Here is a 27,300-nt window from a genome sequence, read left to right on the forward strand (position 1 = left end):
TAATCAAAGATTTATTGTTAGGCCGTATTTCTTTGCTTTCCCAAAGCTCGGTCTTTCCTGTTTATGTTCTCGGTTTGGTTTGCTTACATCTGTGGGGGTTCCATTGGAAAGGGAAAAGGGATGTGAAAGTGGATGCCATCTTGGAATAAAGCAGAACCAGCATTGGCAAGAAAAGACCAGCAAGGAGCCATCAACTGAACAAAAATGTGTTTGTGTGTGTGTGTCTGCATGTAAGTGTGTGTGTGTGTGTGTGTGTGTGTGTGTGTGTGTGTGTGTGTGTGTGTGGACTGTGGAGTAGGTATGTGGGAATAGACACGCACGCAAGCACACACACACACACACACACACACACACACACACACACACACACACACACACACACACACACACACACACACACACACACACACACACACACACACACACACACGCGCAAACCTCCTTTACCCAAAATCAATTCCCTTTCTAATGGAATTAAGAGAGATTGAGGGACAGCACTGTATTAGGTCTTCAAAAGACGCAGCCCCCCTCCACACCTCCTCTCCACACACGCGCACGCGCGCACGCATGCACACATTCAATCCAACCTCTTAGAGGGCATGTGCTTTTTCCCCAGCTGGGTTTTTTTTTTATTATCGACAGACTGCTGATCTATAAATAAAGTCTTCTACAGCAGACCACAAAGACATGGTCTGGTCCCTGCGTGTTCTGGTTCCAAGGTCACAGCCAGCCGTGGAGCCCAGAGCGCCCGCCTGCATCTCAGATCCCCGTCTTTCATTAAACATTTACCAACAGCTCCTTTTAGAACTATTTGAGGATATTTGAACAAAAAAGAATATCAAAATGTTATTTTTTGTTACCGACTTGAAGATAATGATAATCATTATACACTTTATATATGTAACACCTAGCATGCATAAGAATGCAGCTCAAAGGGCTGTACAATACGGCGCAAAACAAAAGGCACCTTTTTAAAAGGAAACGCAACAATAACATCAACAAAGTGCTACAATACTACAATAATGCCGTGCAATAAAGTACAATACCGTGCAAGAGAAAGAAAAGGAAACTGCAGATTAAAAACTAAAACATAAATCAGTACAATAAAATCAACAGAGAAAACAGCATCGATAAAATGCTAATTAGTGGCTATTTATTTGTCTGATAAAATGCCAATTAAAAGCTACCTTCAAGAGACATTTTAACAGGAGCTTAAAGGTGTTTTTTGTGCTTGCTTCCCTGATTTCTTTAGGTAACATGTTCCCCCGTAAAGGGGCATAATGAGTAAATGCAGCATCATCAACTTTGTTTTTGGGTTTTGATGGTACCCTCCAATAGGCCAGCCGCAAAGGAGTACTCTTCAGGGCGTATAGGTTGTCAGCGAGTCAGTAAGGTTGGCTGGTCCCAGCCCAATTGGTGCTTTATACAAGGGTAGAAGGACTTTGAAGTGAATTCCAAACGATACATGGCTCCATCACTCCAATCAGCCAGCACCCCCCCATCCCATGATCGCATTCAATGAAGCCTACCCACCCCCGTCACTCCTCCTTGGAGCTTTTTAATCAGATTATTTTCTAGCTGAACTTTCTTAACATTTGCATTTATGTATATATTCTGGGAAGGCTGAACTACAGTAGGATAAAAATAAAAACATGGATAAATGCAATATAAGTAAACTGAAGTACAATAAATGACTAACACATTTTAAGATAAATCCCTCTCAATTCCCATCTTTCCGCATCTTCCTGTCCAGCATATAACCGCACTGTTGACAAGCACTGAAATATAGCTTAAGATGGAGGAATAAAAGAAAATGTCACCTGAACAGGAGAGGACCAATTGTGTATAAAATTACCAAGAGTATAATCATGATAATAAATAAATACAATTATGAAATTAAATGAAAACCTGTAACATTAATCTGAATAATTAGAGGGAAGCATTAGCATGACAAAAACAGAGGCGCGTTATAAGTGCAAGGTGAGGTGATTTTGTAAAACTGTTTTGAAAATAACAATGTATTAGTTGAACCGTAGTTGACAAGATGAACCTCTAGAGCCCAATTTGGGTTTTTTCAAGGTTCTTCCTTTGCGTGTTTGTGTGTGTTTGTGTCTGTGTGTGTGTCTGCCAGTGTCGGGATGTTTCGGTGTGTGTGTATGTGTGTCTGTCTGCCAGTGTCGGGATGTTTCGGTGTGTGTGTGTGTGTTGCGCCTGCTTTTAGCAGGTCGGTGTGAGGAAGTGGGGACTAAAGTGAGGAGCTTGGGTATTTTGTTCGTAATGCATCCCTTGGTCAGGTGTATGTGCGTGTGTGTCTGTGTATGTCTTTGCATGGCTGTGTGTGTGTATGTGTCTTACCCCTGTGTATTTGTCTGTTCACGCGCATGTGTACATTCATGAATGTGTGGGCACGCACACAGTCTGTCTAGGGAACCTTAAAGCGTTTGACTAATGTGGGTCCGGTCACACCCTCCTGGTTCCCCATTCACATTGTCTGCCAGCCCTGCCCATATGGCCGCTAAGCAGTGCGACATCTTGTGAAGCCTGAGCATTTATTCTCTTTTGCAGCATTTACAGCAGGGAAGAGGGGGAGGGAGAGAGAGAGTGAGCGAGAGAAAGGGAAAAAGGGAGACAGAGAAACAGACAGAGAGAGAGAGAGAGACGGGGCTAAAGACAGAGAAATGGAGTGAAAGACGGAGAGAGACGGCAACATAGAGAGAGACCGAGCGAAAGACACAGAGAGCTTGCTTGAGAGAAACAGAGAGACAGATGGAGAGGGAGAAATAGAGGGAAAGAGAGGACTGACGATCCTTACTGTTTCCCCTTTAAAATGTATTGACAGAGAAATAAGAAAAATCTCTAAACTCCTGGGGGAATGTGAGATTTCAGCCACCAAACATCTGCCACATATTCCACACAAGCATATTATTATTGTATTTTTTAGTGTGGTAATGTTATTAGTTAGAACTAGTTTTATTCAATTATAAGGCTCCAAATAAATGTGAACCCCTGGAAAAGTATTTTCCTAGGTGCAGCTAATATTTAAAAAGATTTCTTAAACTTGTTATTCAATTGTGTCAAGTATTTTGAAGCTGCAAGTACGTTAAAGTTTCCATGTACAAATGCATCAGAATCCACCAAATCCCTGACCTGTACAGATGCAGTATCAGAGCCGCCATGACGTGGCGTCGAGCCTCTTTGATAAATGTGGCGTCAGGCTGGTTTCGACAAGGTAGCGCACCCTTTTCAGCATTTGGTTGGACCTTTTATAGATGTGGTGTCGGACCAGTTTAGATGCACCGTCCGATCCGGATTAAGAAGCGTGACCACCAGCTTTCGGAAGTCGGACCAGTTTAGAAACGTGTCGGAAGCTTTCAGTTGAGGTGTGTGTGTGTGTGTGTGTGTGTGTGTGTGTGTGTGTGTGTGTGTGTGTGTGTGTGTGTGTGTGTGTGTGTGTGTGTGTGTGTGTGTGTGTGTGTGTGTGTGTGTGTGTGTGTGTGTGTGTGTGTAAAGAAGTGAACGAGGACCTGAGGGAGAGCTGAAACTGCACGTGTTAAACAGCATTTAGCTTCCTGAATCAGCATATCTCGACCTTTACTAGAAATAGGACTCGACTTTAGGGAACCCAGTAATCACATCAGAACTAGGCGAAGGGTTACAGATCCAACACCTGTTGAGTCAGTCGCTGCGTCTTTCTTTGCCTCTCTCCAAAATACTAATTTGCATTTAGAAAGTAAAACTAGTTATTTAGACAAGTAATGTATTTTTTTCCATTTTCAATGAACATGGTGAGCTTCACTCTAATAGAATTGTGCTCATTTTGTTTTCCTTGAAATAAATAATTATGTTTCAAATAGATATGGGTTCCTTGTTTAGGGAGAGAAGGGGAAAAAAAGGCAGGCAGCAGACAAATGCAGTGCTATTTTGTTCTTTGTGTAAAACAATGGAGCGTTTCTAAGTGGGACAAATGGAGCACATACGAACAACATGGCTGGTCACATATCTCCTCCACATACTTTGTCTCTGTGTCCTGTCATTTATTTTCATTGGTTTTCCGCCTTAATTGACGTTTCACTGGAAGAGCATCTTTGTGTTTGACCTTGGGGAGTCAGTCATATGACTGCGTTTGTGCACTTAGCTTGAAAGACACACACACACACACACACACACACACACACACACACACACACACACACACACACACACACACACACACCATCACTGTTGTAATTTTATTTGATAAATCCCCCACTATCGGCCCTTTTGCTTTGCATAAATGCAATCTTTTGAGTGCTGAGGAAAAATGAGGCATTCTTCTCAACCGCGGGAGTTAGTACTTCACAATCGCTTTATTTGTCAAGTAGCCTGAGTGCAGCGGAATGAGTAATTTGTCGTGGATTTGACATGAGAAAATGTGTTGGGGAGGTTGCACTGCAGCATAACTACTACCCAGATGCATGTGGGGAAAACGGACCTCTGGTGACAGCGGCTTAATCCCTGATTTTAATGAAACATCACAAATGTTGTATTTCTGGAGTCTAATGGCTTTTGTTGGCCCGGCAACACCGTACAAAAACACAGACCTAGGGATCGGGCTCGCACAGAAAAATGAATGGATTCATATGAATTAGGTTAAAAGATTGTTTCTTTATATCACTCTGAGTGGTCTGAGTGATTCTTGGCGGGGGTAACAAACCGCTGTTTGTCATAGTGGCCCCTGCTGGCTGTCTCTCAGCACTGCACCCAGTGATCACACCTCACCCCCATACTCTCCCCTCACCCACCTGAAGTCCAAGCAGCCTGATGGCCAGCATGCACACACACTCAGTGCATAGCAAGGATAATACTGCTTGACATTCAGTGTCAATAATGTATTTGTTTCTTTATTTAGGTGGTTTCACAAGCACAAGCCAATATATGGGTCTTCTTTGTTTAATTTTCACTAATTGTTTTTTTGACCTTATCAAAACCCCGTCAAGGTGAATCGTGTGAACGCTTAGCTGATATCGATTGTGAATTCCTTAATCTTTGTTTTGTGAATTGATTGGATATTTCTTACCATAGTTATTATTTGGGCTCTCTAAAAGATGTAGCAGGGCAGGACCATTTCTCTGTGTGTGTCCTTGGCCGGATGAGAAAACAAATAATTTAGACTGTCTCTTGAAACCCCTGTAAGCCTCAGACAGTGTCAAGAAAACACCTTTTACTGTTTCTCCTCCTCCTTCTCCTCCTCCCTCTCTCTTTCCTTCCCCAATTCTCTCTCTCTCTCTCCATCCTCCTTCCCCCTCCGTATGAATCTGCTGTATCTCATTCCCGGGCGCTAATTCCAATTTAATTGCCAGTAGCCCGAAGCCTCCTCAATGGGAGTAACAAATGGTTTGATTCTGTAGACTTCATCAGGCTGCATTTTAAATGCGACACAGTAACCCGGCGTGAATGCCAATGAGGCCGCGGCGAGCAGCTCCCCTGTTTACTAATTATCCCTTTTCTTACTCCCAGCCACCCCTGCGCAAGTTGTCTGATTAAATCGGATTTGTGGGATTGTGGGATGAGGTTGTGGAGGGAGGGAGGGAGGGAGGGATGGAGGAAGGTGGTGGTAGGGGGGGCTCTTTTGTAATCACATTCCCCCCACCTCCCCTTTGAGCTTGACCGGTGGTGCCACTGTAAAAAAAGTTGACGTTGTTAATAAGGGTGCTCGTTCAGCACTCTCTCTCTCTCTCTCTCTCTCTCTCTCTCTCTCTCTCTCTCTCTCTCTCTCTCTCTCTCTCTCTCTCTCTCTCTCTCTCTCTCTCTCTCTCTCTCTCTCTCTCTCTCTCTCTCTCTCTCTCTCTCTCTCTCTCTCTCTCTCTCTCTCTCTCGCCCTCGCCCTGTTTTTGTTGTGAGGCTGCGTGAGACGTTTGTAATCTGTTGCTCGGAGCCAGTTAACGAGCAGTCATGACATGGAAGAGGGGGGGGGGGGGAGGGGGGCAGAGGGGGGGGGGGGGGGGGGGGGGGGGGGGGGCAGGCGCAGTGATGTACTCATAACACACGACGGCGTGCATGCAAATCACGACGTATTTCGGTCTGTATGTTTTGTAATGTACACGGCTTCGGCTTACAAGGTCACGTCAGAATGGCCCTTGTGCTTTAGGCCTCGCACTACAGACATGTTTCGATCCACTCATGTGGAGAACACACGATGCTCTCCGTCCTTTGTGATCCTGTGAGTTCTATCCTATGCTTCATCGAGCGGATAGGCGTACGGCTGATCACCGGTATTTGTAAATCATGTAAAACCCTTGCGGCCACCGCCTTGAAGTCATTTTTTTTTTGTTTGCAGGGGGGGGGGGGGCGTTTATTGCGACACAACAACCATCATGACGATGATGATGACACTCGCGGTCGGTTGGAATGGGGGGGGGGGGAGGGTGTGGGGGTTGCTATAAAGACTTCTCCCTGTCAACTAAATGGGCAGTTGCGCGGCCATATGGCTGCGCTGACATTATCTCTGGGTAATTAATATGGCATCTCGCCTGGCATCTGGTGGCATTAATCTCGTCCGGCGCGCCGTCTCCGTGACAGCGTCAGCCCCTGCCGCGGGCCCACCTCCCCCCCGCCCTTCCCTTTCCTTGCCCCCCCCACCCACCCACCCACCCAGACGTGAGTTATCACCGGCCTTGGCGTTGGCAGTGCCTGCACACTAGCCTAGCGAGCGAGGTGTGCGGTTGGCTTGTTTGCTTGTTTTGTCGGTGCTGTGTGGTTTTAATGGAGATTGCCGTCTACAGTGGCTGTCGCCCTTTTGTTGACTGATGCTCGGTTGGCTGATTCGCCTCCCACCGTATATAAGGGCGGATTTGCGGTCTTAAAATATATAGCAGCAGGACTGAGATTCATCTACACATCTACAGTTACATCTCTATTTAAACAAAAATATATTCATATTTTTAAATGGATACATTTTTACATGATGTTTACCTATGATATTCTTTCTTCGGGAAATATTTATTGAAGCGGTAATTTAACAATGGTGTGGGTGAACTGCAATTCTACCATATTGGAGAATGATAAATGCACCGTGGACTTTTGATTTGACGTCTGTTTTCGAGCGGTCTTGCTGGGCACAGTGTGTTATGTGTTTCTCAGCCCCTCGCACAATGGTACCCCCCCACCCCCCGCTAGTCATCTCTCACATTTAATTACAGAGATAAAAGGCACCACCGAAACTAAACATTTCCTTTGGTTTGTGCTCCCAAACTAGTGCACAAACCAAATAATTTTTTTTCTTATTATTTCTTTGCTTATTTTTCTTTCATTCCCAATTCCGAGCGAGAATTGAGTAATTCATGAATGAATCGGCAATAAGTAAAACTGTAGCGCTATTATCAGCCTAGCAGCTGTTTCCCGCACTCTCAAACAGTCTCCACTTACATCCGCGCTCACCTCATATGTACTATGCTAATTCCCTAGTGTCTCGGCGTATGGACACACGCACGCCCGGACGCGCACATTTGCAAACATAAGCATGTGTCAAAGCCAACAGGCACAGCCGATGCCTACTACGACGGGCTATAATTTTCCGCCTTCCGTGTTGCATATTCATGCAACACCCCCCCCCCCCCCCCCCCCCCCCCCCTCCTCTCCCCATCCCCTTCCCCCCGCCACTGTACATGTCTAGGTGTCTAGGTGTCTTTGTTGACGTTCAAATTGGGCGGGAAAGAAAAAAAAAACCCGCCTTTGTGCTCGTCCTTGGGCTCAGCGTCCGTACGGCGGAGGCGTGTGGGGGTGCGGAGGGTGGGAGGGAACCGGCTGCAAACGTGAGCCAAGAAAGGCAGACGTTTTAGTGATTGCTATGTCACACGCAGATGCTAACCCAATGCGGCTAATTTTAAAATGGTGGGTTAGCTCGGGTTGAATAGCATCAGCCCACGCTCGGGTCCTCGACGTACACGTTGTGTTGTGTTCGCATCCGGTATTTGTAGCATGAGTGACGCTCCGCAGATGTACCCGCGGAGTCCGTGACATTCCGGGTTCAGAAACCCACTTTTCCGAGGTAGAATTAATGAGGCCAATCAGTTGGTCTCAGTGCGCGGTCGGAGCGATAACGCGACGGGACTCTCAAACCTTCCGAATCGGGACCGTCGATCCACAACCGAAACAGAACGTCCTCAACGCACAGACCTCTTCTCCTTTTCCTCGGTCACCCTCTCCGAGGGGAGAGGAACAAACTGAACGGAAATTTGACTTGACGGACTGGAGGTTTGCCCGCCTAAAACCTCGAGAGAATGACAATAAAAGCCCCCCCTTACCCCAAAAAAACGCTCTCCATCTCGCACACAAGTGGCGGTCATCAGTTATTCCCACAGCCGGCCCCAGACCACGGCTTCGCCTCGCGTTAGGTCGACCATCGCTCTGAAAAGGTCGCAGAGCGGCACTTTGTGGACGCTCCCTCCGCAGGGGGCCGCTGGGGCCAAAATGGATCGCGTTGCAGCTGGGGAACGGGGGGGGGGGGGGACTAGCTGTCTATAAATGTCTATTGTTATTTACACTTAGTTCCCACCCCACGGATTTCTGGAAAAGGTCCCCTAGGTCCGTCCCCCCCCTCATCCTGCAATTTCACACCACAGCCAGCGGCGCGGTCGTCGTTTTTTTGGCAGATCGTAGGCCAGCATTGTCCCCGTTCAGCAGGGGCCCCCTGCAGGGCGGCCATTGTGGCCTACCGACCGCCACAGAGGGATATGCTAAAGGGGGATGCCCTGGTCCCACACACACCACCACCACCACCACCTCCACCCAGCCCGGCTTCCACCCTCGCCCCTGGGTGCATACACTCTCACCTCTCGCTACCCCCACGGATCCCATGCGTTTTCCCTTCATCACCATACATAAACGGCACACACACATTTGTAGACATTTTCAATGCAATTGTTCTGAAGGGGGGAAGGTTCTGCGCTCCTATTGGACCACCACATTTTTTATTGTAAAAGGTTTTTTTCGTTTGGGCAAAACGCCAAATGCCAATACCTCACCAGCTTTACATTGTAGCTCCATCGACTTGTATTAAGATGAGTATTTTAAGCATTACACTACTATAAGTATAGTTACCAGTAAATATAAGTATATTTTGCAGATTATGACTAAGCGTTTAGACAAACAAATAGCTAAATCCAGCTTTGGCTTTAGATGTATAGGGGTGAAGTGAGATGAGTATGTGCTTCATCATCGCCATGTTGCTTCGTAGCTCATCGTGAGCGGTGGGTCAAGAGGGAGCCTGGCTTATTGGACTGGCATCAACAGCAACACGCAGTAGCCAGGCTGGGCGAGGGGGGGGGGGGAAACACTTTGGTAATGGCCTAAAATTGAACACCACACGCTAAAGTCCCACTCCTTTATGTCTCATTAACTCTAGCAGGTGCTCTGCTTTCCACGTGCATTGGCGCAGCGTTGCATAGCGCTCGGTCACGCCGCGTTTAGCTGTGTGTGAGAGAGAGAGAGAGAGAGAGAGAGAGAGAGAGAGAGAGAGAGAGAGAGAGAGAGAGAGAGAGAGAGAGAGAGAGAGAGAGAGAGAGAGAGAGAGAGAGAGAGAGAGAGAGAGAGAGAGAGAGAGAGAGAGAGAGAGAGAGACTCTTTAGTTTCTCTGATGTTGTTCGCATTTGTCAACACACACAATCGCGTACCAGCCCATCTTAACAAAACAAGAAATTCAGCAACTGGCTGCCCTTTCAGCACCCGCACCATTTCAAGAGAACACTAGCTGGAGCACGGCTTTACTTTTGTCATTATCTGTGTATGTTCGGCGGCCAAGGGAGAAGCTGTTTCCTTCAGAGACAGAGGGGCAAGTCCACTAGCTTATCTCTCGGCTGTCGTTCATGTTGCTCTTCACGCAATGGGGGGATTCTAAGTAGTTTGTAGTACAACACCTCTCCTTTTTACCAGTAAAGGAGAGAGGTGAAATGTGTTCAGTAAATGGCCACTACCCCATTGTAATGTTAACCTCTACCCAGCCCTCGCCCCTCTCTGTTAACCAATGCAGAGGCTGTGTTTATATGTTATGCGGACCGACAGACTTTTCTCTGATATCGGCCCGGACTTGGATGCCGTACAGGTGTAAAAATAGTTCACATAAAATGGAGGGTCACTGACTGCAGCCACATGAAGATTCAGAGTCAGATGTGTGTGAGGATTCGGGCTGAATGTTGCACGTGAGTCAGATGTGAGTGAGGCGTGATGTTACATGGGGAGTCGATGTGGACTAGACGTGTCGCCACATTGATAGGTTGCTGTGGTGGAAACGTCAAATGAATAAGTTCAACATGATTTTGACAATTATCTCACCATGTTAAATCTTCACTTGTGTCAACATGAGGGGGTTAAGGCAGCTGTCCATTGCTGAATCTCAAGAATTGACTTTGGACTTTACTTCCGCACTTTTGCTCAGTCTCATGTTCCGACCCGTGAAGTGCAGCACATTGGAATGAAAGACCTCGTTCTTTCTTTGGATGGTGGACTGAATATGTAGTTCTACATCCTCTCTCTATCTCTCTCTCTCTCTCACTCTCTCACTCTCTCCCCCCCTCCAGTCCTGCCGGCACTGTCACCTTGCATCAGGCCAACATTCCTCTCCATTACCGGGCCATCCGTACCCCACTTAAATAACAGCAGCCTTGCCACCACTCTGGGCCTATTAAGGATGCACACAAACATCAGCAGACACACACAAACACACACACTTGGCCCAGCAGTAGCACAGGCCTCGGAGGATTATGGGACAGTGCTTTATTTCATTTATTTTAAAAAATGTGATTGAGCTCTCTCTGTCACGCTCTCTCTCACCTCATCCGTCCTTTCCCTCCACTCCCAGTTATTCTAGCGTGGTCGCCCTCTGGCCAACTTTATTCTACACTGTAATGGACCTTCATGGGGTCAACTCCACTGGCTCCGCCCAACCCAGCTTTTTATCATAAAAGCCTCTATCTTCATGTATTTGCTGTACAAACACACACACACACACACCTTGACCTGCGCTTAGGAACTTGCAGAGATGTTGTTAGATAATCCCTCATCCCCGACGGTAAGGTTGCACTTTGTTACGATTTAATAGAATCGTAAAAAGTACGCAATGGTTGATTCTTTTATTTGAACACGATTGAAGCCATTGAAATAAAATGATATTTTTGTGAAGCAAATTCTGAACTTGAAATTTCTCACAAACGCCTCTACGCATAAACACCTCACCGCCATCCACACAATCTGCTTTGTGAGGCTCGTTCTCTCTCTCTAGTTTGTTTGTCTGTGTGTGTGCGAGTGTGAGTGTGTGTGTGTGTGTGTGTGCGTGCGTGCGTGCGTTTGTGAACCAAACAAAGTTATTTACCAAGGACGAGTTTATTTATCTTGTCCCTCGCTCACCTCACAATGTCGAGGCGCATTAAGGAGCAGTGAAGGCCGGAGGAGTGTAGTCGACGCTGCGTGTCAATTATGCGACTCCATTGTGGCCGCGGCCGTGTGGGTGGATGGCCGCGGCCGTGTGGGTGGATGGCCGGCGCTATCTGGGAACAAAGGAGCCGGCAGGGGATTGTGCGCACAGAAAGGTTGGCTCCGGGGACTGTCCTCGACGTCCGGAAGTGCGTATTTGTTCAGGGGAACAAATCCGCATGCCGATCCTAGGAGATTTATTGTTACTGTATCCTCTGTATTCAGAGTTTGTATACGGTGCGTGGGTATGTGTGGGTGTGTTTGTGCGTGTGTGTTAGAAACGAAGGGGTTTAAATGTCCCCAGAAAAGTCTCCCAAGACCTTGAGGTCAGAGGTCGGTTTACCTTTTGCATTCCATTGAGATACCTCTGTCTGTCTGTCTGTCTGTCTGTCTGTCTGTCTGTCTGTCTGTCTGTCTGTCTGTCTGTCTGTCTGTCTGTCTGTCTGTCTGTCTGTCTGTCTGTCTGTCTGTCTGCCTGCCTGCCTGCCTGCCTGCCTGCCTGCCTGCCTGCCTGCCTGCCTGCCTGCCTGCCTGCCTGCCTGCCTGCCTGCCTGCCTGTCTGTCTGTCTGTCTGTCTTCTCTCTCCCCTTCGTCATCCAGTGTAAGAGAATGTCCCTGGTCATTATTGTGTTTGGTTTAGTTTTCTCGCCCTGTGTTTCTCCACTGATTCAAAACTCTACCAGACGGCATTCTCTGCATTTAGTTCGATCCCGCTGTCCTGCCAAGTCCAGTGCGATCGAGAGATTCAGAGAGATTCATTCAGGAAGAGCAAAAGTAAGAGTGACGGACAGATGGAAAAAGGGGGTGCATGACAAGTAGAAGGGATTATTGGGGGGGAGGGCATGCTTGTCAGTCAAAGCCATTTAAGCACTTCGATGCTGGCATCTCGAATGACAATGGACTCTGATCGATGATGAGGGCTGCGGGGTGCAGGCGGGGGGAGAGGGGGTATTAAGGCGGCAGGGCTGAGCGATGGAAAACGTGGATTTAACTCAAAAAAAGAATTAAGGTTAATGTCTAAAGTCTGATTCGATTAATACCCCAAAATGGCTCAGAAACAGGTTGTTTCGCTTTCCTTCGCTTCATGCTTGTTTTGACCACTCCCGGTGGCTGGAGGCAGCGCACTGTAAGAGTGTAAGCGGCAAACTGGTGATCGTTAACACAGACATTGTAGTTATCACCAATCACTGCATCCCTCGCTAAGCGTAGAAAAAAATGAGTGACGGTCAGATTAGCTTGTTCCAAGTTGTCAGTAAACTCATCAGGAAATTGTAACCGCACTTGACTTTGTTGACCAAACGATTAATATTTTGTTGATAATGTCTGAAAAATAAGTCTAGAACATCTCTAGGCTAGTAGGCTTGCATTTTTTAGCTAGCAGTTCAACGACACAATATGGAGGCATGTGTAGTCCCTGTTACCTGCAGCTTATGTTATGTATTATGTTTGATAATCCATCTGCTAAGAAGTGTGAAGAGTGTAATTAGCTGCGGATCTTTGTGGAACCAAATAGTCTCAAAGATAGAGAAACACACGCACACGCACACCCGCGCGTTGCCTCAATACATCATAAACTATTCACAGCTCATTAGACGGTGTGTGAGAATTCCATATGAAAGGTCATGTTTTACCCTCACACAGCTTTGATCATTTGAGGAATGATTTTGACTTCATTCCAACAAACCCTCTTCAGGTTCTGTCACTCTACATCTCCCCATTGACCCTCTGTCTCTGTCCGTCTTTTTTTCCCCCAATCCCCCGTTTTGTTATCCTCCGATCCGAGAGATTGTTGCATTCACACTTTTCTTTCGCTTCTTATTTGTTTTGATCATTCATGTTGCTTGAAGCGTGCAACTGTAAGCGCATAATTTGCAAACACAAAGTTAGCCAGCAGTAAAACAGCAAAAGCTACAAATAAACACTGTGATAAATGGCCACTGTTGAAACAGACTTAATGAACATTCTGCAGGAGAAACCTCCGTAACAGAACAGGAAACCAGGTGTAGCGCCGCCCCTTTCAATGGCGGGTTTCCGGCCCTGGCTCCGTGCCGTCTCCCCCCGGCGGTTCTGCTTTAACAGAGAAGGACTGCGGGATCCCAGATTAGTACAAGCCTAAGAGAGAGAACGGAAGGAGATGTGAAAATAGAGGGAGGGAAGGCTCTGTCTGTACTTGTTAGAGAAGGAGCCCTCTTGGCCACATTCACCGTCTCCCCGCCGCCCAGACAAGGCTTATTGTATTTGTCTTTCTCTCTCTCTTTCTCTTCATCCCTTTCTCCTCCACTTGTTCCCTCTTCCCCTCTGCCGATGCGTTTTGTGTCTTCGATTCACCCCTTTTGTTTTTTCTGTCATCCCCACACACTCACACCCACCCTCTCTCTGATGCTACACTTTACTCTCACCCGTCCCCTTTCTCTTTTTGCTCTCTTTCGCTCTCTCCCCCTCGGTCCTCACCCTTATCCCTCTCTTTCTCTCTTCCTCTCTTAGTTTCTCTCTCTGTCTCCCTCTTTTATTTCGGGGGTGTTTTGCAGCAGAGATGATGATTGATCTGATGCAGAGGCTGACGGCTTGCCCCCCCATCCCTCCCTCCCTCCCTCCCTCCCTCCCTCCCTCCCTCCTGCCATTGGTTATGAACATGAGGGCAGGCTTGCAGCTCTTCATAGATTTTTAAATTAGTGTCAGCTTTGCCCCAAAGATGTGTTATTGACTGATGAAATAGAAACGCTCTGCTCCCTCCCAGGAGTTTTCCTGCAGGGTGGTAATTGAAAAAGTGCAAAGGGGAGTGTTTTTTCCAGAGCTGCGCAAGAGACAGTGTGTGCGTTGATGTATGCGTGGACCCTTTGTGTGCGTGTGTGTGTGTGTGTGCATGTGCGCGTCTGCGTGTATATATGTATTTATATACTAGACCTTGAGGTTCACTGCAGCCTCACAGAACAAGAGATCTCTACCTTTCTCAATGCTCAAGGAAAGATGATTATTGTGTGCATCCAGCAATCCCACAAATACAGTACGCCTCATGTCTTGTACACCTCACATAAGCCCTCCAGCTGAGACGTCACGTGCAGAAAAGACCCCCCATTGTCAGACATGCTCACGTGTGTGTGTGTGTGTGTGTGTGTGTGTGTGTGTGTGTGTGTGTGTGTGTGTGTGTGTGTGTGTGTGTGTGTGTGTGTGTGTGTGTGTGTGTGTGTGTGTGTTGTTTACAATCCTTGGTGTGTGTCTCAATGCATTTGTGAACAAAGCTACCCTGAGACTCTGGGCCTTCGGTCCACTCTGATGCCAATCAGAGAGCCTGCCGGCTTTGTGGCAATTTACACACACACACACACACACACACACACACACACACACACACACACACACACACACACACACACACACACACACACACACACAGGTCATGCACACACACACCAACCTCAGTATAAAGTGCGTTTTCACAAACTGTCAACCTCTCGCTGTGTCGGGGGGGAGATATCTGTGTCTGAAGAGTGTTTACGAGGCAGCGGCTGTGTGCTGAATACAGCTTTCCAGCCATGAGCCACGGCTGCTTTAGTTTGGCGATTTAGCCACAGAATGTCGACGAAACACACAAGGTCAACAAACGGTGATTCATCCATTTTCCGCGGGGTCTGTTCTGTTGCATCCCATGCGGTGCACTGCACGGTGACTAACCAGGAGCCGCTGTGAAAAATCAACAAAAACGATTCATTTATTGCCCTCTGACATCCACTGTCTCATATCAACGGCCATTCAAGACACGCTACACCCGTTCCCCAACGCCTTTCTACGTCGTTCAGATTTGATCATCTGACCTCACCTGACACCCGCAGGGCGAACCACCCGACTGCTCACCCGGCAGCCCGATCCTGACCCTCGTCTCTGCGTGCGCTGTGTTTCCCTCAGGCTCGGACATGGCCATCTTCTGCCTGCTGTGCGGGAAGCGCTTCCAGGCTCAGCCGGCGCTGCAGCAGCACATGGAGGTGCACGCGGGCGTACGGAGCTACATCTGCAGCGAGTGCAACCGCACCTTCCCCAGCCACACCGCACTCAAGCGCCACCTGCGCTCGCACACAGGTCAGTGGGGGCCGGGGGGGGGGGGTTTGCAGTTCGCCTTTTACATATCTGCGTGTCCATTGTTTTACCGCTATGGTTTCTGTTTTGTTTTCCCATTACCATATCCCAAACCATTCCCACTGGCCATCCCTGTAACCAATAACTGATGCCGGTCCCCGGTAACAAGAATTAAGTGACATCATGATTGCTGTCGTGTTTTGAGCTGCATCATGGTAAACGTTACCACCGGGACCTCCAGGACATTTATCTAGTATCTTCTTAACCTTCATATGGTTCATAAAGCATTGGCTTGCAAAAAATCACAATAATACAGTTCCTCTTTAAATACAGGTCTTCACATAAACCTAAATACCACAAGGTCATTTTAGGTTAGGTACTGTACATCATTGTTCTATATCATTCACCATTCTTGTGATCCGAGGGTTTTGTGACAAAGTATGTTGAATGCATGTGTAATCATTGTTAAAAGCAGTTTGTGTATTGGATAATATTTGATACTCCATTTGCTCGCTGGAGGATTTTTGGTAATATAAAAATAGTAAGTCTCGAAGATGGATAATAAGAAGCTGATGTGAACAAAGGTTATTTGAACATGCAAACACGCAGACGTGCGTGTCGCCTGAATAGATCATAAACATTCGCAGTTCATTAGGCGGTGTGTAAAAATCCCATATCAGAGATCCTGTTGGAACCTCCCCATTTGCAGTCGTTTGAGGAATGATTCTGACTTTATTCCAACAAAAGCTCTATATGTACTGTCAGTCTAGTTCTCTCTCTTTCCCCTGCTGTCTCCCTCTCTTAGTCTCCGTCCGTCTATTTCTTTGTCCAATCCCCCGTTTTGTTATTTTCTCTGTGCTTGTTTCTCGCCGAGACAAGACAATCATACTAATACATTGTTGTGGAGCAAGGGAGCCAGCCACAGAGAGAGAGAGAGAGAGAGCCAGAGAGAAGTGGCAGGCAGAGAGATAGAGAGGGGAAGAGAGATGGATAGAGTGGAGGAGAGAGATGGAAAGAGAAGGAGAAAGCAAGGGGGGGAGAGAGACTAGACAGAGAGGAAGAGAGAGGGAGAAGCAGATGAAGAGATGCATGAGCAGGAGAGAGAGCGAAGAAGAGGGAGACAGAGGAAGAGGGAAATGGAGGGAGAGGAAGAAACAGAGTAAAAGAGATGGAAAAAAACAGGAAGAGGTAGGAAGAGAGAGGAAGAGAGAATGGGGGGAGGAGGAGAAGGGGATTGATAGGCTGGCAGAGGCAGCCATTCCGGTATGAAAAAACCCCGCCATAGCCGTGACAGCATATGAACACATGGAAATGAATCCCATTTTGCTCACAAGGGACCCCCACCCCCCCGCCTCCTCTCTTTCCCCCCCTCTCCCTCTCTCTCACTCTGCCTCTCGGTCTGCCTCGCTCTACCGGCTGTCTGCGACCTTAAATAACAGTCTCACTGTCGGGGCCGATTTAGCTCACCCGCTCACAGATAAATATTGAAACGAAAGGCGGCGAGATGAGAGCAGCCAAGCCCTATTTACAAGCCAGAGACACACACTGAAGGCACACACGTACCACCGTATACACACGCACAGACGCACTTGCACGCGCGCACACACACTAATCATTGGAATTGTTTTGGTTAAGGAAAGGGGGGGGGGCAAGAGGGGCAGTAGCTGTTGTGGCTGCTTCTTGTACTTCTGTACACACGCACGCACGCACACACGCACGCACACGCGCGCACACACACACACACTAAAAGCATTGCAGGGGACAACATGAAATCCCTCTTACACGCAGAAACCGAAACACACCTTTTGCAAAAAGATGTGATCAACAGCAGCTACAAACCCTACCTTACCTGACGCACGCACACACACACGCACGCAGGCGCACACGCGTGCACACACACTTACCCACGCAGACCCACACTCATGCAAAAACCGTCACGCACCCACACACACACACTCGCATGCGTGCACACGCATACGCACACACACACGCACAAACTTGAAGCTGATCTCATGTAGGCGTGTGTTAAATAACAATGAAGCTGTGGCCGTGAAAAAAGCAATCATTTAAATGCGGCGCAGAGCCTTTTGTCAGAGAGGGGAGGGGGGTTAGGAGGGAGGGAGGGAGGGAGGGAGGGAGGATTATAAAGTCAGTAGCTTGGTATTCATCACTGGGCGCCAAAAATAAGTCTCTAGTGTTTAGTTTTTTTCTTCTCTGCTGTGAACGGGGAGAAGCGGAGGCATACAGCCGGAGATGTTTACCTTTTCCCTGTCCTTTGATGTTGCCGATCTCCTCCATAACGAGATAGAAAGTGATCTGGGGTCGGCGGGATGTGCAGACTGGGGGAGGTGGGAGCTCACCTCGTCCGTGGAGCTCATCAATTGTTCGCACCGTTGCTCTCTGTGTTTTCGGGGTGACATCTTGAGGGTGACGATTATTTAGGTACTCCCATTACCGCGATTGCGAGTACATTTATTTTCTCTGATTAACACCAGCTATAAAAAGTAGAGCAAACAAAAGTTTCCCCTTACATATTCCCTCATAAAATATGAATGAAATATATATAAAAATAAATAAAGAAAAATACAGAATCTATGTATTTTTGTTTCCAATAACATTCCCCAAATTACAAATGTGCTTTGTGCAATTTGTTGTGTCCTCCCTCCATATTTGTCATAAAAACGTGCGCTAAACTTACCATCCAGCGACAAAGTCAGGTCAGTTTGTGACTGAACCATGTCCTAATGGGCTTTTAACTGTAGCCCCCACCACCACCACCACATACTCTACCCTAGTCCCCACATCTGTTGTTGTCTGTTGTTGGGGCTGTCCATCCAATTGGTGGTACAAAACCAGAACAGAACCGCTGAGCGAGTCGGCGTGCGCTTGTGAGCACGCAAGAAAGAAAAAAAATCAGTTTTAACGGCAGTGGTTATTTCGGCATCTTTAATCTCCTCGTCACCCCCACCCTCCCTCCCTCCCTCCCTCCCCCCCCCCAGCCGGGCTGGCTGGCGGGAGAGGAGAATCATAGAGGGGGGAACCCTTTCGTCTCTATTCTCTCACCCCTGCTATTTTCTTCTTCTATTTTCTTTTCTCTTTCTTTCTGTCCTCCTTTCTTCCCATCTCTCCATCTGCCCCTCCTTCATGCCTTCCCCCTGTCTCGTATGTGTAGCTCACTGTTTTCCTTTTCCTGTACCCACCCTCCCCCCGCCCCCTCTGCCCTCTGTCCCTCCATCTTTATGCTCTTTATCTCTAATCTCTCGCAGTGACACGCACTATACAATCCCCCAGACAGAAACACACAGTGTCCAATGTATTGTACAAGGTGGACTCACAATGACGGCGCAGGCAGCCCTCCCTCCTCCCCCAGCCCTCCCTCCTCCCCCAGCCCTCCCTCCTCCATTAATATTCTGTAGCCGTGCTCCTCCTCCTCCTCCTCCTCCGAATCATCCTTGCGTGTGCGTGTGCGTGCGCGTCGCATGTCTCTAACTCACGCCCAATTTGCTGTCTGCTGTAGCGGAGTGTTTTGTGTGTGTCCGCAGCTGTATGAGAGAGAGAGAGAGAGAGAGAGAGAGAGACTGGGGGAAGAGAGGGAGAGACTAGGGAGAGCGAGCGAGAGAGAGGGAGAGACTGGGGGAAGAGAGGGAGAGACTAGGGAGAGCGCGCGAGAGAGAGAGACTGGGGGAAGAGAGGGAGAGAATAGGGAGAGAGAGAGAATGGGGAGAGATGAAGTGAGGGCACTGGCACTGAGAGAGCTTACTGTATTTGTTATTTTTCTGTCTGTCCTGACATTATGACGATGCACGCCAGCATGTGCACTCCTCTCCCTCACACACACACACGCAGCTTCTTCCTTAGCATTCCACTTCCGTGCACAGGTCATCCCCTGTGGAACCAGCATGCATTAGGAGGCGGCCATGCAGTTTACAAGATGTAGGGAGGGAGAGGAGAGGAAGAGGAGGAGGAGGAGGAGGAGAAGAAGGAGGGAAGGAAAAAAACAGGATGGTAATGAGGCAAGACAGAGCGAGAGACGGAGCAAGGGAAACAGAGTGAGAGGGATAGGGAGATGGAGGGAGAGGGAGAGAGACGGGTAGGGGAAGTGACCAACACGTATACGAGAAGGGAAAAAAAGGAAAAGAACTGACGGAGACGGACGATGAAGCGAAAGAAGAAAACCCGGTGACAGGCTCTTGATTTATGGAGGACACATATCTTCTTGTGCCTGCGAGCGTAATGTATTCCCCCGACAAAATTAAGACCTGTCTGCTCGTTCGGGGCGTTCGCCTGCAGTTTGAATATATATCCGAGCAGTCTACGGTTTATTTATTTAACAGTGACCTTGCGTGCGCTGCTAAAACGCCGCAAACTACCGTAGCTCAGGCCGCAGACTAATTTAAACCACCGCCATCAAAGCCGACGCCGTGTCCGATTGTAGCGCGTGGTCCGGCCAGCAGGAAGTGAGAAGGCATAGAAAAACAGCCCCCCCCCCCCTCCGCTTGTGTGTGTGTCTTCGGGCGTGCGCGCGTGTGTGTGTGTGGGTGTGTTTGTGAGCACTCGCGTGTGCATTAAGGTGTGTGTCTGTGCATACATGTGCTTAAGTTTGCGTGTGTGTGTGTGTGCATGTGTGTGTGTGTGTATGGCCGTGTGTGTCCATGTGTGTGTCCGTGCATGCGTGAGTGCGTCTGTCCACGTTGGTGTGCCTGTCTGAGCACGCTAGCCATCCCCCTTGCACATGTGATCGGGGCGTCTAATTAATAGGCGAGTGGAATGGGGCTGTGATTATTATTCCTGCGGTGTGGCGGCGGCACGGCGCCCCATGATGGAGTGTGATCTGTAGAGGCGGTGTCGGTCGGAGACGCCGGGAACAGCACAATATCTTACAGCAGGAGCCCTCTGATAACTTCATGCAGACAAATAAAATCTGCCACGTTTATTGATTTTTACCGCCAGACCCCGGCCCCACACGCCAACCCACGCACACAAATTACACTCGCTTGCGACAAACACACACACACGGCGCACACACATAAACGTGTCCCCACAAATACACAAACACACACATATGGAGACACCCACACACATTTGCACACACTCATGCGTACATACACACTATACACACACACACACACACACACACACATCCAACCCGCACACATAGACACACACACACTCTGTCCCCTGGGCTGCTGATTCCCCCTACCACTCTTACTTACTACCTATCTATCTTCCTATCTCTGGTTTTAAGACCTGTCCTCCCAGCTTTGAAACATGACATGTCCCGGGGAAATGCCCTGCCTCCTGGGAGAGGGTGAGGTGGTGGATGTGGTGGAGGTGGGGCATCGTAGCCAGGAGCTACTGTATCCCATCTCCCCTTCTCTACCTCCTGAATAGAAAGCAAACCTGCGCAGACATGGATACACGTCCACTGACTAGGAGGATATGCCGCTGGAAATATGAAAAACGAACAATACAGACCCAGAGAGTTAGCATGTGATTCTGGCAGAGAGAGGCAGTACGGGAAAGATGTTGTTTTTTTTCTCCCTGGCTTGCTGTCAGGGTGAGCAATAATGATGCAAGGGTGACGTGGATGTGAACGTGACACACCAGGCAGGGAGGTCGTCGATAGCACCAGGTCTGGATAGCTGCTCTCATGACAGAGTAGGCTTTGCTTCGGTGGGCCGTTCCCAGCCATCAGGTGCTGGGTTTCATTCCCCCCCCCCCCATTTCTAAAGTGTAACCTCCAGGCAATCTAGAGCAAGATGCTTCTAACCTCCCACCTGCTCATTGATGACTTGTATCTGAATGCAATAAGTCTCATTGAAAATAGGGACTTGTTCTAAATCGCTGTGTTTATACACACACTCTGTATGTTTCCTGCTGTGACCCATTGTGATATTTTCCGTATATATCTGTATTGCCTCATTTACATGCCATGGCCATTCTTAACGTTATCTCTGTAAGCACATGTATATAATACCTATTGCATTGTGTAGCATCTTTTCCTAGCTATCTTTGTGTACGGGGAATGAGTTAACCTAGCAATTGTAACCACTTACTTGTTTCCATGAACATCTTTGCTATACCGACAGCGATATATTGCTTCTCTTTCTTCCGTCAAATGTACTTTATTGTGAGTCGCTTCTGATGAAAGCGTCAGCTGAATGCCCTCCACGTGAATGTAAACGTTGTTTCCCTGTGCTTCCCGCTGACCCCAGCCGGCGACCACCCGTACGAGTGCGAGTTCTGCGGGAGCTGCTTCCGCGACGAGAGCACGCTGAAGGGCCACAAGCGCATCCACACGGGCGAGAAGCCCTACGAATGTAACGGCTGCGGCAAGAAGTTCAGCCTCAAGCACCAGCTGGAGACCCACTACCGCGTGCACACAGGTAGGACCCCAGCGCGGACCCCCCGGGGAGACCGCCGGGCACGTCTGTCTGTCTGTCATTTGTTTGGTGTTGAATTATTTGTGTCTGTTATCTAATTATCTTTTGAGGGAAGGGGGGGGGGCGGCTTTGAAAGGTGGGGGCAATTAGAGGGAAAACCAAAGCCGTGTTTGAGCTGGATCCCACCCACGTGGACCCTCGCTCCTGTCCGCGCGCTGAACAGTAAACAGAAGCAACTACCAAAGAGGGCCTCGGTGGAGAATCAAACGGCGATGCGGTTCAGTAAACACTACCTCACACACGAGTACAAACAGAGTACAGACCCAGCTGATACACGTGGTCCCCAATAGAAGGCCGTGACCGCCTCGGACATGAGCTGTACTCTTGCACCCCCTCTCTCCTCCTGATCCACTCACACAGCATTATCGTCCGCTCTGCCTGCGTGACCGTACAGTACGGGGTCCTTTGTGACCGCAACAAAACCTCACATAAAGCCGCCCGTTCGATTCAGTTCTCTGCCCTGGGTGGATAGAGGCGCGTAGGGGATCACCTTGATCCCAGTGCATCGCTCTGTTTACGTATATCTTTTTATTTCATATTATTGTCCCCCACCACACACCACACACACGTCGTGTGGCCGATCCTACCTGATGTCTCCCTTCTTACTGTCTCTGGTTTGTTTCTCTCTCTCTCTCTCTCTCTCTCTCTGTCTCTGTCTCTGTCTCTCTCTCTCTGTCTCTCTCTCTCTGTCTCTCTCTCTCTGTCTCTCGCTTTGTCTCTGTCTCTCACTCTCTCACTCTCTCTCTCTCGTATTTGCCGTTGTTGTTGTGCGAATTCACCTAATACGACTGAAACTCCATATGTGTCACTTGATGTCTCCCTGACTCTATACATCTCTCTACTCGTCTCTCCCTCACTAAGAGCACAAAAGGCACGCCATGGCTTTCCGTAGCCCCATTATCACCAAGCCAGAGGAGCAGCGATGCACTATCAAAGGCAACCATGTCAAATAAATTGGCTCCCCATCATCCCAAACAATCACCTTGTTATTTTGGGGAATGGCTCATGTGCGGACACAGAAAGAGGCAGAGGAGGAGAGACTTAAAGAGATCCAGAGAAAGAGAGACTCGACAAATTAGTGGCAGACAGAGAGAGAGACCGAGAAAGACACCTAGAGGAAGGACGTTGGAGAAAGAGAGAGGAGCTAGACAGGGAAAGACATAGATAGAAATTAGGAAGACGTATAGACAGACAGAGAGAGAAAGAGAGCGAGAGGGACAGAGAGACAGAGACAGACAGATGGATTGAGAGAGAGAGAGAGAGAGAGAGAGAGAGGGAGAGTGGCTTGGAGGTAAGCCGGGGGGGAGGGTAAGGGGGAGGGGGAGTAGCGTCAGATAACGGGAACGAGTGACAAGCTCACAGTCAAAGGCCGACCGCACACAAAATGGAGCCCCTTGATGAATCATTGACATTGGCAAGCAGCTACAATACCCCTGTTCCCCCACACCCCACCCTCCCCCCTCCAGATCCCCCCGCCCTCCCTCCGCCGCTGGCCTCCACCAGCGCCTGGCGACGGCCGATCAATACCTCAGTCCCATTTGCAATTCATTATTGGCTGCTTATTGAGGCAGGCCTGTTTACAGTGTGCTTATTGTCTCTGTGCTGTCGGGCCGTCACCGCCGCAGGCCACACACAGGCTCTCTCGCACCTTCTCTCTCGCTCTCGCTCTCTCGCTCTCTGGCTCTGGATCTCTCTCTCGCACCTTCTCTCTCTCTCTCTCTCTCTCTCTCTCTCTCTCTCTCTCTCTCTCTCTCTCGCACCTTCTCTCTCGCTCTCTCGTTCTCTCTCTCTCTCTCTCTCTCTCTCTCTCTCTCTCTCTCTCTCTCTCTCTCTCTCTCTCTCTCTCTGGCTCTCTGGCTCTCTGTTATAGACGAAGGGTGCGAGTCACACCTGCGTTCCCCCCCTCATTTGCATCTTGTGGGCTAAACAGCATCGGCTACCATAACCTCACCCAGGTCAAGGGTGACTTTACCTCCCCCCCCCCCCCAAACAGCCTCGCCACACACACACACACACACACACACACACACACACACACACACACACACACACACACACACACACACACACACACACACACACACACACACACACACACACTAACCAGTGATAATTAAGCTCATTTTCGCAAGCACACACACACGCACACACCAGTGTAAAGTTGACAGGCTAAGACGGCAAGATGGCTTCCGACAGCTCATTTCAAATGCCACCGGTAAAGGTCAGCATTTACATGTCTAATTTGTGTCTGTCGCGGCGGAGCACAGGCGGATTATTCCCCTCCACCGCTCTAATCACGGGTGTGTGCGTCCGGGCAGGCGGGCTGAATGGCCCGCCCCCCACCCCCTCCCCTCTACCGCCATCGACACCCTCCGTCCCCGGCCCCCCCATCCCCCTACCCCCCTCCTCCCACGACGACGAGAGGCGGCCGGTTTGCTTTGACACGCGGCACCTGCGTGATTCCTCGCTTCAAAGGGCGCCGCGTTGCCGTGGTGATTGATGGGTTGTATAATCAGGTGAGGCGGGATTAAGGAAAACACGGCCCCGCCGGTGTTGATCCGAGGCTATAGGGGGGACGCGGGTCGACGCCGCGCTGAAGGGAAGTGCCTTTTGGGTGGCAACGTTTGTCTCTTCCACTCAAAATATATCAGTTTAGAATATATATCCGTCGCGCATTAAAGACCAGAGTGAGTGGCAAACATTGAATGAGAGGAACAGCGTTTGCTTCATGTTTAACTAATAAAAACGCATAAAAAAATACCCTTCATACAAACGCATCTGTCAAGTGGCCCCTGAAAGCCGGAGCGTTTGTGTACTTTCATCAGTGTTTTTTCAGCGTTTGTCTTTGGAGGTCGCTTCATTTATACATGCGCGAGTCTGCGGTGACAGTGGCGGCCTGATTTTGCCTCTCAGAGCCTCTAATGAGAATTGATAATGACTGAACACAAAGGGCTGCCATCCCTTTTAACTAGCCGCTTAATTGGGGCAGAGCTAAGTTACACACTCGAGGGGGCATATTTGATAGACCTGGCTGAGGAGTTCCACCGCTCACACATCTACGGCGGTCAGTACGGGAGCGTGCGTTCTGAGCCGCACGGGGGCCGTCGATCGCCCCGTCGACGCGGCGGTAATGGATTTGTAATGTTGATTCACTCTCATCGACATCTGGCGCGGCCGCCGCCTGTTGTTCTAGCAATACTGAATATCGCCGTGCCTCCAGTGAGACACGAATTTGAGCGTCGCGCTGACCTGAGACCTGCCGTTGCCATAGTTTAGCATCTCAAGCTTAATACATTGCGGATTTGATTTTGGTTACAGCCAATCGCTCTGATTTCATGTCCAATGGAAAGTGTTGAGAGGCGTCTTGGAAGTCTTTTTTCTATGTTCTTGTGACCGAGTTGAATCCAATCAAGGTGGCGTCCATTGATTTGGTTCCATGTCAGCCGCGTGCCTTCTGACAAATGGAACGGGGTTGCGTTTGTTAGCCGTTTCGACATTCTTCGAGTTCTTTTGTAAATTTTTCTTCTGATTACAAGCCCAGGTTGCATTCAATGCCAAGTGTTCTTTCTCTCCCTCTCCCTAACAGGTCATGTTGTTTTAATGATTTGCGAATACCGTAGCCGCGTACAAACTGACAAACAGAACCTCAGCCTTCAACATTGTTTGCCGTTGTTAACGGTTTCGATTATTCTTTGTATCTTTTTTGTATATTTTCTTCTGTCATGTCCCACCTTGCTTACCAATGCCAAGTGTTCTTTCTCTCCTTCCCCCCCCCCCCCCCCTCCCCGACCCCACCCAGGTGAGAAGCCGTTCGAGTGCAAGCTGTGCCACCAGCGGTCCAGGGACTACTCGGCCATGATCAAGCACCTGCGCACACACAACGGCGCCTCGCCCTACCAGTGCACCATCTGCCTGGAGTACTGCCCCAGCCTGTCTGGCATGCAGAAGCACATGAAGGCCCACAAGCCCGAGGACGTGCCCTCGGACTGGCGCATCGAGAAGACCTACCTGTACCTCTGCTACGTCTAGCGGAGCCGTCGGGGGGGGGGGGGGGGGGGGGGCGGAGAGAAGGGGAGAGGGGGAAGGAGAGAGGGGCTGATGGAGAAGCGAGGAGGAGGATGGAGGGGACACCAGAGAAAGGGTGCAGCGTTTGGCCTGAGGGTGAGTTTGTGGGTGGGGCTGGGTGGGTGGGGGGGAGTGATGGGGTGATGGTGGTCGCGGGTGTGGGGGGGGGTTATGGATATCGGGGTGGCAAGAGGGAGGAGGGCTGGTTAGAAGTCCTGGAATGTCAACAACAACAAAAAAACAAGACTTTAAATTCGACGGTGTGCGTCGTTTATTTTTGTTGGGGGGGTGGGGGGTTGCGTTTTTTGTTGTTGCTGTCCCATAGTCATGCAAGAAACGACGTGGGTATGAGGACAGCGGTTTCGCAGGGCACCGTGCCACGAACAGTGCTCCAACAAATGGCGCTCGGTGGCCCAGTGAGGGAGAGGACGTGCGAGGGAGAAGCGAGAGCAAGGAGCGAGAGGGAGAGATATTCTCAGTCACTTTTCGGATTCACCGGGTCGATCATAGCCGTGATTATTTTATTTTCGTGGTGCCACGTTTTGTTAAGGGCACAGCGGCGGCGTCGGATGGCGGCAGAAAGAGACTTTTTCGCCGCTGGTATTGTTTCAGGCAGCAACGCCCACTTCCTCTCTGTGGGATTTACGGTTGGAGAGGAATTGGGAGGGGGCGGGGGGTTGTTGTTATTATGGGGGTCATTGCTGGTCTTCCTGGTCTTCCTTCCTCCAGCTTGTGTTGCATAAGGGCTGGGAGGAGGGGGTCAATTTACTACCCCGGGGGGCCCTCCTGAAGAGCAATGGCCGCCCGACGCGTCATGATTAATGATGCTTTGTTTTTTTGTTGTTTTTTTGGTAGGTCGCTGCAATCCTACGTTTTTCACGGCTTGACTGCACATCTAGAATCCCTCACGACAACAGTTTCTGTTTGAAGCTTCAGTCTCATAGTACATCCTCACAGAGGCCACTGGGGGAAAAAGAAAAAATAGCATTACAAAATACGCAACTACAATAACACAACATTATAATGCACCGCTCAATCTGTCCTTTATAGAAAAACAAAAAAAACACAGTTGTCTACAAATGTCATTCTTCGTGTTATCTTTATCTCTATTTTTTTCGTCTGTTTTCCAAAACTATCGGTGTAGTACTTTGTACGATGTAACAAGACGCCTATCAACTAATCACACTAAAGACAAACGGACAAAGAGGTTGTTGTTTTTTCTCAAGTGAACTCATCCGATTGGTCCATTCTTCACAACAATGGACGTGGAACATGC

At 49.0% G+C, this 27,300-nt stretch overlaps 1 protein-coding gene across 1 annotated transcript in view; it reads left to right on the forward strand.

Moving 5' to 3' along the window:
• Positions 1 to 26,017, forward strand: part of zbtb16a (zinc finger and BTB domain containing 16a) — a 103,073-nt gene extending 77,056 nt beyond the window's left edge. Inside the window, exons 5-7 of the mRNA XM_030361355.1 lie at positions 15,349 to 15,519; positions 21,732 to 21,902; positions 25,759 to 26,017. Coding sequence (XP_030217215.1) covers positions 15,349 to 15,519; positions 21,732 to 21,902; positions 25,759 to 25,988 — 572 coding nt within the window. The 3' untranslated portion in view covers positions 25,989 to 26,017. The remainder of the gene's footprint in view (positions 1 to 15,348; positions 15,520 to 21,731; positions 21,903 to 25,758) is intronic.
• Positions 26,018 to 27,300: the final 1,283 nt, after the last annotated feature.

The sequence above is a fragment of the Gadus morhua genome, chromosome 7 (assembly GCF_902167405.1).
Source record: "Gadus morhua chromosome 7, gadMor3.0, whole genome shotgun sequence".
Lineage (NCBI taxonomy): Eukaryota > Metazoa > Chordata > Actinopteri > Gadiformes > Gadidae > Gadus > Gadus morhua.